The sequence below is a fragment of the Xiphias gladius genome, unplaced genomic scaffold, assembly GCF_016859285.1.
Source record: "Xiphias gladius isolate SHS-SW01 ecotype Sanya breed wild unplaced genomic scaffold, ASM1685928v1 HiC_scaffold_1189, whole genome shotgun sequence".
NCBI classification, from domain to species: Eukaryota; Metazoa; Chordata; class Actinopteri; order Istiophoriformes; family Xiphiidae; genus Xiphias; species Xiphias gladius.
Genome location: NW_024401490.1, coordinates 2,486 through 20,993, shown reverse-complemented (window position 1 = coordinate 20,993; position 18,508 = coordinate 2,486). Strand labels below are relative to the sequence as shown.

Below are 18,508 nucleotides of genomic sequence, written 5' to 3'. Positions count from 1 at the left end.
TCCTCTCTAATAGATAAATGGAAAACATGCAGGTCGTAGTGAAAGACTTTAGAAATCAGGTAAACAAAGTTATTATTCATCAATATATGAAATCTGCTGATAACAAGAAATCATTATCTTTAAAATGAGAGGGTTCACACGTCATGTTTCCCTCCCACCTCCTCTCCTCCTCTCCTCCTCCTCATTAATAGATAAATGGAAAACATGCAGGTTGTAGTTAAAGACTTCAGAAATCAGGTAAACAAAGTTATTATTCATCAATATATGAAATCTGATGATAACATGAAATCATTACCTTTTACGTGAGAGGGTTCACACGTCATGTTTCCCTCCCACCTCCTCCTCCTCTCCTCCTCCTCTCCTCCTCCTCATTAATAGATAAATGGAAAACATGCATGTTGTAGTTAAAGACTTTAGGAATCAGGTAAAAAAAAGTTGTTATTCATCAATATATGAAATCTGATGATAACATGAAATCATTACCTTTTATGTGAGAGGGTTCAAACATCATGTTTCCCTCCCACCTCCTCCTCCTCCTCCTCTCCTCCTCCTCTCTAATAGATAAATGGAAAAAAAGCAGGTTGTAGTGAAACACTTTAGAAATCAGGTAAACAAAGTTATTATTCATCAATATATGAAATCGGATGATAACATGAAATCATGACCTTTTACGTGAGAGGGTTCACACATCATGTTTCCCTCCCACCTCCTCCTCCTCTCCTCCTCCTCTCTAATAGATAAATGGAAAACATGCAGGTTGTAGTGAAATACTTCAGAAATCAGGTAAACAAAGTTATTATTCATCAATATATGAAATCCGATGATAACATGAAATCATTACCTTTTACATGAGAGGGTTGAGATATCATTTTTCCCTCCCACCTCCTCCTCCTCTCCTCCTCCTCTCTAATGGATAAATGGAAAACATGCAGGTAGTAGTTAAAGACTTTAGAAATCAGGTAAACAAAGTTATTATTCATCAATATATGAAATCGGATGATAACATGAAATCATTACCTTTTACATGAGAGGGTTGAGATATCATTTTTCCCTCCCACCTCCTCCTCCTCTCCTCCTCCTCTCTAATGGATAAATGGAAAACATGCAGGTAGTAGTGAAAGACTTTAGAAATCAGGTAAACAAAGTTATTATTCATCAATATATGAAATCGGATGATAACATGAAATCATTACCTTTTACATGAGAGGGTTGAGATATCATTTTTCCCTCCCACCTCCTCCTCCTCTCCTCCTCCTCTCTAATGGATAAATGGAAAACATGCAGGTAGTAGTGAAAGACTTTAGAAATCAGGTAAACAAAGTTATTATTCATCAATATATGAAATCGGATGATAACATGAAATCATTACCTTTTACGTGAGAGGGTTCACACATCATGTTTCCCTCCCACCTCCTCATCCTCTCCTCCTCCTCATTAATATAAAAATGGAAAACAAACAGGTTGTAGTGAAACACTTTAGAAATCAGGTAAACATAGTTACAATTTATCAATATATGAAATCTGATGATAAAATGAAATCATTACCTTTTACGTGAACGGGTTCACACTTCATGTTTCCCTCCCACCTCCTCCTCCTCTCCTCCTCCTCATTAATATAAAAATGTAAAACTAGCAGGTTGTAGTGAAACACTTTAGAAATCAGGTAAACATAGTTACAATTTATCAATATATGAAATCTGATGATAACATGAAATCATTATCTTTTATGTGAGAGGGTTCACACATCATGTTTCCCTCCCACCTCCTCCTCCTCCTCTCCTCCTCCTCTCTAATAGATAAATGGAAAACATGCAGGTTGTAGTGAAAGACTTTAGAAATCAGGTAAACAAAGTTACAATTCATCATGATATGAAATCTGTTGATAACATGAAATCATTACCTTTTACGTGAGAAGGTTCACACGTCATGTTTCCCTCCCACCTCCTCCTCCTCTCCTCATCCTCTCCTCCTCCTTTTAAATATAAAAATGGAAAACAAGCAGGTTGTAGTGAAAGACTTCAGAAATCAGGTAAACATAGTTACAACTTATCAATATATGAAATCTGATGATAACATGAAATCACTACCTTTTATGTGAGAGGGTTCATACGTCATGTTTCCCTCCCACCTCCTCCTCCTCTCCTCATCCTCATTAATATAAAAAAGGAAAACAAGAAGGTTGTAGTGAAAAACTTCAGAAATCAGGTAAACAAAGTTATTATTCATCAATATATGAAATCTGATGATAACATGAAATCATTACCTTTTATGTGAGAGGGTTCACACGTCATGTTTCCCTCCCACCTCCTCCTCCTCCTCCTCCTCATTAATATAAAAATGGAAAACAAGCAGGTTGTAGTGAAAGACTTCAGAAATCAGGTAAACAAAGTTATTATTCATCAATATATGAAATCTGATGATAACATGAAATCATTACCTTTTACGTGAGAGGGTTCAAACATCATGTTTCCCTCCCACCTCCTCCTCCTTTCCTCCTTCTTATTAATAGACAAATGGAAAACAAGCAGGTTGTAGTTAAAGACTTTACAAATCAGGTAAACAAAGTTATTATTCATCGTTTTTTGAAAATCTGATGATAACATGAAATCATTGTCTTTTACGTGAGAGGGTTCACACGTCTTATTTCCCTTCCACCTCCCCTTCTTTCTCTGTTGTATCTTTCATCTCACCCTTTTTTTCTCTTTCTTTCTTCCCCTTCTCTCTTCACTTCACTTCTTCTTTAAACATTTCTTCGTTTTGGTCCCTCTCCTTTCTTTATTCATGTTCCTTCTTGTCTTTTCTTCTCTTTCACATACTTTCTCTTCCCTACTGTAATACTTCCTTTTCTATTACTGTTCAGTTTCTTTTCCTACCCAGTTTGGACCCCTGTAACAGGCTGCACCAGTTTTTAACTTTATTAACTATGTTGCTAGTACTATCACAGCTCCTCTCGCTACAACCATTTGTGCTACTTTTCTACCAATTGGGGGCCGTGGGGTTTTGAATGAGAACCATCGTCCAGGTAGCGTTGCTCCATCTGAAGGTGGAAACAAACACAACCTTTAAACCTATGCTCCACATCACATAAACAAACCAGGAACTGATTTACCCTAATAACCTAATGGAAAAGTCATCACAGCATTGAATCAAAACCACCACGCTGCAGTAATACTTCCAATAAAACTCACAAAATAAAAGTCACGCATTATACTTAGCACAAAGTATATGAGTATTTAATTGTAATTGAAATGTAAATGTATTTGATTTCATTAAATACAAACAGGTAAGTGTTACTACTGAAAGAGGCCTTACACACAGTATGAAAGCCTCACATATCACTGGCCCTGTGAATATCTGAACTTTTAGCCCAAACAGCTGAGTTTAAGAAAACATTACATAACTTGAGCCATTCGTGCACGTTAGGTTATTTCACTTTGTCCCGCTAAGAGTCTGGATGCTTTATATTATTAGTATATATTTGTTGCTCATTTCTTGCAGAGTTGTGTTGTATAAAATGTCTTCTCCTTTTTTCTGTGTGTCAAGTAATTAACACACAGAAAAGCTTGGGCAAGATAGTATCACTCCATCACACAAATGCTGAATGGCCGCAACCAATGCCAATTATTATCAATACATTTTATTATCCAGAAATTTGAAGGATAGGAAACATTATATTTATTCGTTTTTGTCAGCCTGCCTGTTTGTTTAACAGTTTGGTGACTTCTGTAAAACAAACCAAGAAAGCGGCTTTTGGTTTCTTATGCAAGCTTCAGTCAAAACAGTCAAACGTCAGTCCCATTTGACTCATTTACACTGATAACTGAAAATATTGCCAACCCTGACATTTGCAGAGGAGAATGCTGAAGATTCTCAAGTCTCAATATCAAAATACATTGAAAACAACATGGCTTTGAAACGCGTCAAAATCTGCCATCTTCCATGAAAAAAAACCCTCTTGTAGGTGACAGCAGGTCTTTAGTAGATGTCCAGATGCAAACTGTCTCCTTTTCAACGAAATCGTCGAGTGAAAGTAGGAAAACCGTCTTTTTCCGACCGTTGGAAGGTTGTTTCTGTTGCAATGAAGCACCTAGCAACAGCAAACATGGCGAACGTGGAACCTTCATGTCCGTTCTAATAACGTGTCTGTTCTGACAGTCACAATGAGGAGGACAGAGCTCAACATTTAACCATTGAGGCCTTTACCGTGTAGTTGTCAAAGACATGTAGCGGAGTAAAAAGTACATTTCTACTGAATTTTAGTGGAGTAGAAGCCCAAAATAGCCCAAAATTGAAACGCTGATTTAGAAAAGTACGTCTCAAGTTGGGACTTAAGTACAGTACTTGAGTAAATGTAGAGTATGTAGTTACTTCCTACAACTTCCTGCCAGTCGCTGAAGAAAGAATCCGAAATGAATCTTCATAAAAATACAGGTTTAGTTTCATGTTTGGGCCGTGTGGTGTGGTGTGGTATGGCACGGTACTCCCACGGGCCCAGGTCGGGAACGGAGCAGGTCGACGCCCCCAGCGGGTTCTTGCCTGTGAATAGACGCTCTAGTGCAGCCTGAGTAATACAGCGGGACCCGGTCGTTATACTGATCCGCTGACAACTGGGACAAGACACACACGGTCAAACATCATGTCTTCATACGATACAACAGCTCCGTCGTTGTTTCTGTATTTGGACGGAGACCCTTCAGAAACCAGTGCTGTTTGTTGGCCCTACAGCGCCTCCACCTGGACTAGAGGAGCCATGACCATCCATCACACCAGTCGGTGCAATACACACACACTGGAGGTGATTGACTGAACTCGATGGAGAGAGAAAAACTAATCCACTGCCTACACCCTTCCCCAAGCCTCTCTCTCCTCTCTGTGTGTGTGTGTAATACCAGCACTTTAAATGGACATTTCCATGTGTGTGCTACCTTCAGATTGTAAAAGCTGTGATGCAGATGACCCTGAAGATGCTTCAGAGCCACTCAACAGATAAACAATGGTTCTGCTGTCTCACAAGGCAGGGCTTTTAGAATTGTAACCAGTGGTTTCATTGTTGGTTACAAATCCTTAATATGCCTTAGCGATCAAGTAATGAAAAGGCGTGTGCGGATCTCTTTCTTTCAACATTTCTTAGCCACGTCACTGCTGAAACAGAGCCGCAGAGCATCCGTAACCACAGACTAGATAGGCTTTTTTCATAGTACACATTTGGACGTGTGAACAATAAAATGAAGGATGGCTCACTGTCACGCTGTCATGGCTTACTGAGACGTTTGAATACAACGCAGCCATGTTACTAGTTGCTCCTGTGCTTTTCCAACTCTGAGAAGTCAGAATGTCTGCTGTGAAAAAGACCTCTGGCTTATTAGAAGGTGTAATTGAATAAGTCATGCATGTGCACAACAAAAAAACATTTCACATCTATCATTAGCTTCATACAGCTGTATGCTAAAGCTTGGTCCCTCAACGAAAAAGTCCATGTTTATTGGATTTTTGAAATGATTTTTGATTTTTACTGTCCTGTCCCCTTTTCTCTCTTTATTACCTGGTTTATTACCTTCTTCAGATTCCTTTTTTTTTTTTTTTGACCAGAAATTTGGCCACTGCCTTTCCCTTTGAGCCCCTGAATGTTGCTGACTGGCATTTTGACTTAGCTAGTCAGTTCGCAGCACGTGTGTGCTCTCATGATCAGACCCAGTGGTTCCACCACGCCATTTTCACAGTAACAGCGGGGTGTGGGGAATCAAATGAGTTTTCAACACACATTTATATGTAAATGCATATAAATTGCATCGTAAACACTCATCTACAAGAACAAGGAGACATTCTGAAATAACAGTTACATGGACATACACCACAAGCATTCTGGTAAACATAATAATCATTTCATCCACCAAATATTCTAACACACCGTCACACAGGATCATGTTCAAGTAAATTTCCAAATTTCAATCCATCCAATGGTGGTTGACGTGTTTCAGTCTTAACCAAAGTGGTGGACCGACCAGCTGACAGACCGGCATTGCCATATATATGCAGTTAGCACGGCTAAATAGTCCTACAGTAACATTTCAAACGTGCCAAGAGTCATTGTAGTTAAGGTCAAAAGCTCTTTAATTATTTTCATTAGAACACATTTGAATCCCTTAAATTGTGGAACACATTAAAAGCGTACACCGAAGCCAGACTTGAGAAAGGCACTCAGTAAATATACTTATCTTCCTTCTAATCCTGCTCACCAAAATCCCACATGACTGATCTGGTATTCTCAGCTCCACTGGACCATTTCCATACACTATCTGACCCGTTATACACACCGGCCCAGCCTTCATACGTGGCAAGCTGGTTAATCTCCTGTGCATTTCCGACGGTGGCCAAGTCACTGTAGTGCTCTCTGCAGTAGTTAGGAGCAAGCAAACCAGGTCCTCCAATGGGAGACATGGACAACCTTTGAAATGTTCGGGTCTGAAGTCGCCGCACGTGGAGGAGCGAGAAGGACGAAGACCTGGTGGATGAGGAGAAGACTGGTGATGTTTCTCTCCATGTTTTTCCTCAGAAAGGCTTCAAAGTAGAGTTGGTTCAGGCATCACTGTGTACGTTACATTTATTGCAACGCAATGCAATAAATACAATCCGTGTCATTTATTTATCAATTGATCCATCCGTCTATCCATTCACTCATTTAGGTCCACTCAGAGGGACTTCTGGCAACTGACGGCCTCTCGTCAGACTCAGAGCCCCAGTTACTGATTGACAAGAGGGACAGGAGCAGGGGTACAGGACGTGAAAGCAGAAATGAAGAGAACAAGGTAGTTATTACCTGTGCAACCGATGAGGACTGAAGCGGTTTAGATGACTTCCAACACTAAGTGGAACTGACAAGGCTGGTTTCAAAATATTCCACCACTGTGTACTGTAACGCAACAGTGGAACGGACAAAGCAAAAACTAAAATATGATACATCTGGATTTTTACCACAGAAGGTTATTCTCATCATTTCATGCGCGGCCATACAGCTCTCGTTCTAGGATGTAGACCCTTACTGTGTCAGTTCAATGGTGGCTCTTCTGGAAAATACCCAGGCCGTCTTCTCCTTCACGTCTCTAGGAATCTCCTTCTTGTCCTCGTAGCCCAAGAAGAAGAGAGAGAAACGCATGGAGGGGAAGTCAAACTTTTGCAGGAGCCTGCAAGAATTTACAAACCGGAGAGAAAACCTAACTTAAGTCACAAAGTCCAGTTTATCAATAAGAAACTGTTTCAACATCAACATCAACACAATCACACACACAGTTGAAAAGTGTAAAATATTTGTTGTGTCAAATCTTATTGTGTTTCAATACCAATTAAGCCTGAATTAGAGTTCACTGAAGTGAAGCCCACGCTAATACTCACGTCATACCGAGGATTCTGGTGTAGAAATCCAAGGATTTAACTGGATCTTTAACCCGCAGCATAGTCTGCTGCATCATAAAATCCTAAAACAGACATACAAGAGCAGAGCTTTACATATACATAGGGCTGGGCGATAAGGACCAAAAATCATATCTCCACATTTCTAGGCTGAATGGCCATACATACGTATATCTCAGTATTTTCTATGAAGTTTGCTACATGTAAGACGTCGCAAGCACTTTTACGGAAACAGACCGAAATAAGATGCAATGACAGTTGTTTCCTTCCCTGTTTGAAAATATCCAGCTGCAAAACATTTAAATGAAAATTTATATAAAATAAATAGCCTATATTCAATAAAAATAGGGCCTATGCAGTGTTTACAACAGGGTGAGAATTTACTTTTGGCGGTGGGTGGTGCAGGGTGTGACGATGTGCACGCAGAGACTCGTGCAGTTTAGAGGGGGAAAGTGCAACCCAGGTTCTTTTCTGTAGCTACAATTTACAGATATCCCCTAAACGCCTCACATTCAGACACTAGACGCTAGCTAGGCAGCTGCCGCTGAGAAGCATCTAGTCCCAACGAGATGGTGAAATAAGGCCTTCTAATTTGACTGATTTTCTCAAGTTGAGAGAGTGATTTTATCTACCGGAGCAGGCCGCTCAAGTAGAGCCTATGTGTGGAAAACAGGGCTGTCAACGAAAATTCTGAATTCGATGATATAGTCAAATTGTAAAACAAACAAACACAAAAACAAAAAAAAAAACAAAAAGACCCACCAAACATTATATTGTGAAAATTAATATTTGATTTTGGAGAAAAAAGATGAAATGAAGGACAAGTTCAAACGAGAGAATAATTAAAAACAACCGTGTGGTAGTGATGGCAGAGAGTTCACAACCAGACTTGGTGAAATTGTGAAAACAGGGATTTGCAATTCATCAATATATGAAATCTGATGATAACATGAAATCATTATCTTTAAAATGAGAGGGTTCACACGTCATGTTTCCCTCCCACCTCCACCTCCTCTCCTCATCCTCCTCCTTTCTAATAGAAAAATGGAAAACAAGAAAGGTTGTAGTTAAAGACTTTAGAAATCATGTAAACAAAGTTATAATTCATTAATATATGAAATCTGTTGATAACAAGAAATCATTATCTTTAAGATGAGAGGGTTCACATGTCATGTTTCCCTCCCACCTCCTCCTCCTCCTCTCTTATAGATAAATGGAAAACATGCAGGTTGTAGTGAAAGACTTTAGAAATAAGGTAAACAAAGTTATTATTCATCATGATATGAAATCTGATGATAACATGAAATCATTACCTTTTACGTGAGAGGGTTCAAACATCATGTTTCCCTCCCACCTCCTCCTCTTCCTCCTTTCTAATAGAAAAATGGAAAACAAGGAGGTTGCAGTGAAAGACTTTAGAAATCAGGTAAACAGAGTTATAATTCATCATTTTTGAAAATCTGATAATAACATGAAATCATTACCTTTTACGTGACAGGGTTCACACGTCATGTTTCCCTCCCACCTCCTCCTCCTCTCCTCCTCCTCATTTATAGATAAATGGAAAACATGCAGGTTGTACTGAAAGACTTTAGAAATCAGGTAAACAAAGTTATTATTCATCAATATATGAAATCCGATGATAACATGAAATCATTATCTTTAAAATGAGAGGATTCACACGTCATGTTTCCCTCCCACCTCCTCCTCCTCTCCTCCTCCTCATTAATATAAAAATGGAAAACAAACAGGTTGTAGTGAAACACTTTAGAAATCAGGTAAACAGAGTTATAATTCATCATTTTTGAAAATCTGATAATAACATGAAATCATTACCTTTTACGTGACAGGGTTCACACGTCATGTTTCCCTCCCACCTCCTCCTCCTCTCCTCCTCCTCATTTATAGATAAATGGAAAACATGCAGGTTGTACTGAAAGACTTTAGAAATCAGGTAAACAAAGTTATTATTCATCAATATATGAAATCCGATGATAACATGAAATCATTATCTTTAAAATGAGAGGATTCACACGTCATGTTTCCCTCCCACCTCCTCCTCCTCTCCTCCTCCTCTCCTCCTCCTCATTAATATAAAAATGGAAAACAAACAGGTTGTAGTGAAACACTTTAGAAATCAGGTAAACAGAGTTATAATTCATCATTTTTGAAAATCTGATGATAACATGAAATCATTACCTTTTATGTGAGATGGTTCACACATCATGTTTCCCTCCCACCTCCTCCTCCTCCTCCTCCTCCTCTTATAGATAAATGGAAAAAAAGCAGGTTGTAGTGAAACACTTTAGAAATCAGGTAAACAAAGTTATTATTCATCAATATATGAAATCGGATGATAACATCAAATTATTACCTTTTACGTGAGAGGGTTCACACATCATGTTTCCCTCCCACCTCCTCTCCTCATCCTCCTCCTTTCTAATAGAAAAATGGAAAACAAGAAAGGTTGTAGTTAAAGACTTTAGAAATCATGTAAACATAGTTATAATTCATCAATATATGAAATCTGCTGATAACAAGAAATCATTATCTTTAAAATGAGAGGGTTCACACGTCATGTTTCCCTCCCACCTCCTCTCCTCCTCCTCATTAATAGATAAATGGAAAACATGCAGGTTGTAGTTAAAGACTTCAGAAATCAGGTAAACATAGTTACAATTTATCAATATATGAAATCTGATGATAAAATGAAATCATTACCTTTTACGTGGGAGGGTTCCAACATCATGTTTCCCTCCCACCTCCTCCTCCTCCTCCTCTCTTATAGATAAATGGAAAACATGCAGGTTGTAGTTAAAGACTTCAGAAATCAGGTAAAAAAAAGTTATTATTTATCAATATATGAAATCTGATGATAAAATGAAATCATTATCTTTAAAATGAGAGGGTTCATACGTCATGTTTCCCTCCCACCTCCTCCTCCTCTCCTCCTCCTCTCTTATAGATAAATGGAAAACATGCAGGTTGTAGTGAAAGACTTCAGAAATCAGGTAAACAAAGTTATTATTTATCAATATATGAAATCTGATGATAAAATGAAATCATTATCTTTAAAATGAGAGGGTTCACACGTCATGTTTCCCTCCCACCTCCACCTCCTCTCCTCATCCTCATTAATAGATAAATGGAAAACATGCATGTTGTAGTTAAAGACTTTAGGAATCAGGTAAAAAAAAGTTGTTATTCATCAATATATGAAATCTGATGATAACATGAAATCATTACCTTTTACGTGAGAGGGTTCACACATCATGTTTCCCTCCCACCTCCTCCTCTTCCTCCTTTCTAATAGAAAAATGGAAAACAAGGAGGTTGCAGTGAAAGACTTTAGAAATCAGGTAAAAAGAGTTATAATTCATCATTTTTGAAAATCTGATAATAACATGAAATCATTACCTTTTATGTGAGAGGGTTCACACGTCATGTTTCCCTCCCACCTCCTCCTCCTCATCCTCCTCCCTTCTAATAGAAAAATGGAAAACAAGCAGGTTGTAGTTAAAGACTTCAGAAATCAGGTAAACATAGTTACAATTTATCAATATATGAAATCTGATGATAAAATGAAATCATTACCTTTTACGTGAGAGGGTTCACACATCATGTTTCCCTCCCACCTCCTCCTCCTCTCCTCCTCCTCTCTAATGGATAAATGGAAAACATGCAGGTTGTACTGAAAGACTTTAGAAATCAGGTAAACAAAGTTATTATTCATCAATATATGAAATCGGATGATAACATCAAATCATTACCTTTTACGTGAGAGGGTTCACACATCATGTTTCCCTCCCACCTCCTCCTCCTCTCCTCCTCCTCTCTAATAGATAAATGGAAAAAAGCAGGTTGTAGTGAAACACTTTAGAAATCAGGTAAACAAAGTTATCATTCATCAATATATGAAATCGGATGATAACATGAAATCATTACCTTTTATGTGAGAGGGTTCACACATCATGTTTCCCTCCCACCTCCTCCTCCTCCTCCTCCTCTCTTATAGATAAATGGAAAACATGCAGGTTGTAGTTAAAGACTTCAGAAATCAGGTAAAAAAAAAGTTATTATTTATCAATATATGAAATCTGATGATAAAATGAAATCATTATCTTTAAAATGAGAGGGTTCACACGTCATGTTTCCCTCCCACCTCCACCTCCTCTCCTCCTCCTATCCTCCTCCTCATTAATATAAAAATGGAAAACAAGCAGGTTGTAGTGAAAGACTTCAGAAATCAGGTAAAAAAAAGTTGTTATTCATCAATATATGAAATCTGATGATAAAATGAAATCATTATCTTTAAAAAGAGAGGGTTCACACGTCATGTTTCCCTCCCACCTCCTCCTCCTCTCCTCATCCTCATTAATAGATAAATGGAAAACATGCATGTTGTAGTTAAAGACTTTAGGAATCAGGTAAAAAAAAGTTGTTATTCATCAATATATGAAATCCGATGATAACATGAAATCATTACCTTTTACGTGAGAGGGTTCAAACATCATGTTTCCCTCCCACCTCCTCCTCTTCCTCCTTTCTAATAGAAAAATGGAAAACAAGGAGGTTGCAGTGAAAGACTTTAGAAATCAGGTAAACAGAGTTATAATTCATCATTTTTGAAAATCTGATAATAACATGAAATCATTACCTTTTACGTGAGAGGGTTCACACATCATGTTTCCCTCCCACCTCCTCCTCCTCTCCTCCTCCTCTCTAATAGATAAATGGAAAACAAGCAGGTTGTAGTGAAACACTTTAGAAATCAGGTAAACAAAGTTATTATTCATCAATATATGAAATCGGATGATAACATGAAATCATTACCTTTTACGTGAGAGGGTTCACACATCATGTTTCCCTCCCACCTCCTCCTCCTCTCCTCCTCCTCTCTAATAGATAAATGGAAAACAAGCAGGTTGTAGTGAAACACTTCAGAAATCAGGTAAACATAGTTACAATTTATCAATATATGAAATCTGATGATAACATGAAATCATTATCTTTTATGTGAGAGGGTTCACACATCATGTTTCCCTCCCACCTCCTCCTCCTCCTCCTCTCCTCCTCCTCTCTAATAGATAAATGGAAAACATGCAGGTTGTAGTGAAAGACTTTAGAAATCAGGTAAACAAAGTTACAATTCATCATGATATGAAATCTGTTGATAACATGAAATCATTACCTTTTACGTGAGAAGGTTCACACGTCATGTTTCCCTCCCACCTCCTCCTCCTCTCCTCATCCTCTCCTCCTCCTTTTAAATATAAAAATGGAAAACAAGCAGGTTGTAGTGAAAGACTTCAGAAATCAGGTAAACATAGTTACAATTTATCAATATATGAAATCTGATGATAACATGAAATCATTACCTTTTATGTGAGAGGGTTCACACGTCATGTTTCCCTCCCACCTCCTCCTCCTCTCCTCATCCTCATTAATATAAAAAAGGAAAACAAGAAAATTGTAGTGAAAAACTTCAGAAATCAGGTAAACAAAGTTATTATTCATCAATATATGAAATCTGATGATAAAATGAAATCATTATCTTTTACAAGAGAGGGTTCACACGTCATGTTTCCCTCCCACCTCCTACTCCTCTCCTCATCCTCTCCTCCTCCTCATTAATATAAAAATGGAAAACAAGCAGGTTGTAGTGAAACACTTCAGATATCAGGTAAACATAGTTACAATTTATCAATATATGATATCTGATGATAACATGAAATCATTACCTTTTACGTGAGAGGGTTCAAACATCATGTTTCCCTCCCACCTCCTCCTCCTTTCCTCCTTCTTATTAATAGACAAATGGAAAACAAGCAGGTTGTAGTTAAAGACTTTACAAATCAGGTAAACAAAGTTATTATTCATCGTTTTTTGAAAATCTGATGATAACATGAAATCATTGTCTTTTACGTGAGAGGGTTCACACGTCTTATTTCCCTTCCACCTCCCCTTCTTTCTCTGTTGTATCTTTCATCTCACCCTTTTTTTCTCTTCTTTTCTTCCCCCTTCTCTTCACTTCACTTCTCTTCTTTAAACATTTCTTCGTTTTGGTCCCTCTCCTTTCTTTATTCATGTTCCTTCTGGTCTTTTCTTCTCTTTCACATACTTTCTCTTCCCTTCTGTAATACTTCCTTTTCTATTACTGTTCAGTTTCTTTTCCTACCCAGTTTGGACCCCTGTAACAGGCTGCACCAGTTTTTAACTTTTTTAACTATGTTGCTGGTACTATCACAGCTCCTCTCGCTACAACCATTTGTGCTACTTTTCTACCAATTGGGGGCCGTGGGGTTTTGAATGAGAACCTCCGTCCAGGTAGCGTTGCTCCATCTGAAGGTGGAAACAAACACAACCTTTAAACCTATGCTCCACATCACATAAACAAACCAGGAACTGATTTACCCTAATAACCTAATGGAAAAGTCATCACAGCATTGAATCAAAACCACCACGCTGCAGTAATACTTCCAATAAAACTCACAAAATAAAAGTCACGCATTATACTTAGCACAAAGTATATGAGTATTTAATTGTAATTGAAATGTAAATGTATTTGATTTCATTAAATACAAACAGGTAAGTGTTACTACTGAAAGAGGCCTTACATACAGTATGAAAGCCTCACATATCACTGGCCCTGTGAATATCTGAACTTTTAGCCCAAACAGCTGAGTTTAAGAAAACATTACATAACTCGAGCCATTCATGCACGTTAGGTTATTTCACTTTGTCCCGCTAAGAGTCTGGATGCTTTATATTATTAGTATATATTTGTTGCTCATTTCTTGCAGAGTTGTGTTGTATAAAATGTCTTCTCCTTTTTTCTGTGTGTCAAGTAATTAACACACAGAAAAGCTTGGGCAAGATAGTATCACTCCATCACACAAATGCTGAATGGCCGCAACCAATACCAATTATTATCAATACATTTTATTATCCAGAAATTTGAAGGATAGGAAACATTATATTTATTCGTGTTTGTCAGCCTGCCTGTTTGTTTAACAGTTTGGTGACTTCTGAGGGGACAATCCGTGTAAAACAAACCAAGAAAGCAGCTTTTGGTTTCTTATGCAAGCTTCAGTCAAAACAGTCAAACGTCAGTCCCATTTGACTCATTTACACTGATAACTGAAAATATTGCCAACCCTGACATTTGCAGAGGAGAATGCTGAAGATTCTCAAGTCTCAATATCAAAATACATTGAAAACAACATGGCTTTGAAACGTGTCAAAATCTGCCATCTTCCATGAAAAAAAACCCTCTTGTAGGTGACAGCAGGTCTTTAGTAGATGTCCAGATGCAAACTGTCTCCTTTTCAACGAAATCGTCGAGTGAAAGTAGGAAAACCGTCTTTTTCCGACCGTTGGAAGGTTGTTTCTGTTGCAATGAAGCACCTAGCAACAGCAAACATGGCGAACGTGGAACCTTCATGTCCGTTCTAATAACGTGTCTGTTCTGACAGTCACAATGAGAAGGACAGAGCTCAACATTTAACCATTGAGGCCTTTACCGTGTAGTTGTCAAAGACATGTAGCGGAGTAAAAAGTACATTTCTACTGAATTTTAGTGGAGTAGAAGCCTAAATAGCCCAAAATTGAAACGCTGATTTAGAAAAGTACGTCTCAAGTTGGGACCTAAGTACAGTACTTGAGTAAATGTAGAGTATGTAGTTACTTCCTACAACTTCCTGCCAGTCGCTGAAGAAAGAATCCGAAATGAATCTTCATAAAAATACAGGTTTAGTTTCATGTTTGGGCCGTGTGGTGTGGTGTGGTATGGCACGGTACTCCCACGGGCCCAGGTCGGGAACGGAGCAGGTCGACGCCCCCAGCGGGTTCTTGCCTGTGAATAGACGCTCTAGTGCAGCCTGAGTAATACAGCGGGACCCGGTCGTTATACTGATCCGCTGACAACTGGGACAAGACACACACGGTCAAACATCATGTCTTCATACGATACAACAGCTCCGTCGTTGTTTCTGTATTTGGACGGAGACCCTTCAGAAACCAGTGCTGTTTGTTGGCCCTACAGCGCCTCCACCTGGACTAGAGGAGCAATGACCATCCATCACACCAGTCGGTGCAATACACACACACTGGAGGTGATTGACTGAACTCGATGGAGAGAGAAAAACTAATCCACTGCCTACACCCTTCCCCAAGCCTCTCTCTCTCCTCTCTGTGTGTGTGTGTAATACCAGCACTTTAAATGGACATTTCCATGTGTGTGCTACCTTCAGATTGTAAAAGCTGTGATGCAGATGACCCTGAAGATGCTTCAGAGCCACTCAACAGATAAACAATGGTTCTGCTGTCTCACAAGGCAGGGCTTTTAGAATTGTAACCAGTGGTTTCATTGTTGGTTACAAATCCTTAATATGCCTTAGCGATCAAGTAATGAAAAGGCGTGTGCGGATCTCTTTCTTTCAACATTTCTTAGCCACGTCACTGCTGAAACAGAGCCGCAGAGCATCCGTAACCACAGACTAGATAGGCTTTTTTCATAGTACACATTTGGACGTGTGAACAATAAAATGAAGGATGGCTCACTGTCACGCTGTCATGGCTTACTGAGACGTTTGAATACAACGCAGCCATGTTACTAGTTGCTCCTGTGCTTTTCCAACTCTGAGAAGTCAGAATGTCTGCTGTGAAAAAGACCTCTGGCTTATTAGAAGGTGTAATTGAATAAGTCATGCATGTGCACAACAAAAAAACATTTCACATCTATCATTAGCTTCATACAGCTGTATGCTAAAGCTTGGTCCCTCAACGAAAAAGTCCATGTTTATTGGATTTTTGAAATGATTTTTGATTTTTACTGTCCTGTCCCCTTTTCTCTCTTTATTACCTGGTTTATTACCTTCTTCAGATTCCTTTTTTTTTTTTTTTTTTGACCAGAAATTTGGCCACTGCCTTTCCCTTTGAGCCCCTGAATGTTGCTGACTGGCATTTTGACTTAGCTAGTCAGTTCGCAGCACGTGTGTGCTCTGCGCATCAGACCCAGTGGTTCCACCACGCCATTTTCACAGTAACAGCGGGGTGTGGGGAATCAAATGAGTTTTCAACACACATTTATATGTAAATGCATATAAATTGCATCGTAAACACTCATCTACAAGAACAAGGAGACATTCTGAAATAACAGTTACATGGACATACACCACAAGCATTCTGGTAAACATAATAATCATTTCATCCACCAAATATTCTAACACACCGTCACACAGGATCATGTTCAAGTAAATTTCCAAATTTCAATCCATCCAATGGTGGTTGACGTGTTTCAGTCTTAACCAAAGTGGTGGACCGACCAGCTGACAGACCGGCATTGCCATATATATGCAGTTAGCACGGCTAAATAGTCCTACAGTAACATTTCAAATGTGCCAAGAGTCATTGTAGTTAAGGTCAAAAGCTCTTTAATTATTTTCATTAGAACACATTTGAATTCCTTAAATTGTGGAACACATTAAAAGCGTATAAGCCAGACTTGAGAAAGGCACTCAGTAAATATACTTATCTTCCTTCTAATCCTGCTCACCAAAATCCCACATGACTGATCTGGTATTCTCAGCTCCACTGGACCATTTCCATACACTATCTGACCCGTTATACACACCGGCCCAGCCTTCATACGTGGCAAGCTGGTTAATCTCCTGTGCATTTCCGACGGTGGCCAAGTCACTGTAGTGCTCTCTGCAGTAGTTAGGAGCAAGCAAACCAGGTCCTCCAATGGGAGACGGACAACCTTTGAAATGTTCGGGTCTGAAGTCGCCGCACGTGGAGGAGCGAGAAGGACGAAGACCTGGTGGATGAGGAGAAGACTGGTGATGTTTCTCTCCATGTTTTTCCTCAGAAAGGCTTCAAAGTAGAGTTGGTTCAGGCATCACTGTGTACGTTACATTTATTGCAACGCAATGCAATAAATACAATCCGTGTCATTTATTTATCAATTGATCCATCCGTCTATCCATTCACTCATTTAGGTCCACTCAGAGGGACTTCTGGCAACTGACGGCCTCTCGTCAGACTCAGAGCCCCAGTTACTGATTGACAAGAGGGACAGGAGCAGGGGTACAGGACGTGAAAGCAGAAATGAAGAGAACAAGGTAGTTATTACCTGTGCAACCGATGAGGACTGAAGCGGTTTAGATGACTTCCAACACTAAGTGGAACTGACAAGGCTGGTTTCAAAATATTCCACCACTGTGTACTGTAACGCAACAGTGGAACGGACAAAGCAAAAACTAAAATATGATACATCTGGATTTTTACCACAGAAGGTTATTCTCATCATTTCATGCGCGGCCATACAGCTCTCGTTCTAGGATGTAGACCCTTACTGTGTCAGTTCAATGGTGGCTCTTCTGGAAAATACCCAGGCCGTCTTCTCCTTCACGTCTCTAGGAATCTCCTTCTTGTCCTCGTAGCCCAAGAAGAAGAGAGAGAAACGCATGGAGGGGAAGTCAAACTTTTGCAGGAGCCTGCAAGAATTTACAAACCGGAGAGAAAACCTAACTTAAGTCACAAAGTCCAGTTTATCAATAAGAAACTGTTTCAACATCAACATCAACACAATCACACACACAGTTGAAAAGTGTAAAATATTTGTTGTGTCAAATCTTATTGTGTTTCAATACCAATTAAGCCTGAATTAGAGTTCACTGAAGTGAAGCCCACGCTAATACTCACGTCATACCGAGGATTCTGGTGTAGAAATCCAAGGATTTAACTGGATCTTTAACCCGCAGCATAGTCTGCTGCATCATAAAATCCTAAAACAGACATACAAGAGCAGAGCTTTACATATACATAGGGCTGGGCGATAAGGACCAAAAATCATATCTCCACATTTCTAGGCTGAATGGCCATACATACGTATATCTCAGTATTTTCTATGAAGTTTGCTACATGTAAGACGTCGAAAGCACTTTTACGGAAACAGACCGAAATAAGATGCAATGACAGTTGTTTCCTTCCCTGTTTGAAAATATCCAGCTGCAAAACATTTAAATGAAAATTTATATAAAATAAATAGCCTATATTCAATAAAAATAGGGCCTATGCAGTGTTTCCCACAGGGTGA

The 18,508-nt window shown here is 39.0% G+C and overlaps 1 protein-coding gene across 1 annotated transcript; it reads right to left on the bottom strand.

Moving 5' to 3' along the window:
* Window positions 1–17,389: 17,389 nt before the first annotated feature.
* Window positions 17,390–18,197, bottom strand: LOC120787162 (lactoylglutathione lyase-like; the record flags this gene model as incomplete). The annotated part of the gene is made up of 3 exons (XM_040122859.1): window positions 17,390–17,468; window positions 17,766–17,906; window positions 18,115–18,197. Coding segments are annotated over 3 exons (288 nt in total), but the record flags the coding sequence as incomplete, so codon positions are not given.
* Between the last annotated feature and the right edge of the window lie 311 nt (window positions 18,198–18,508).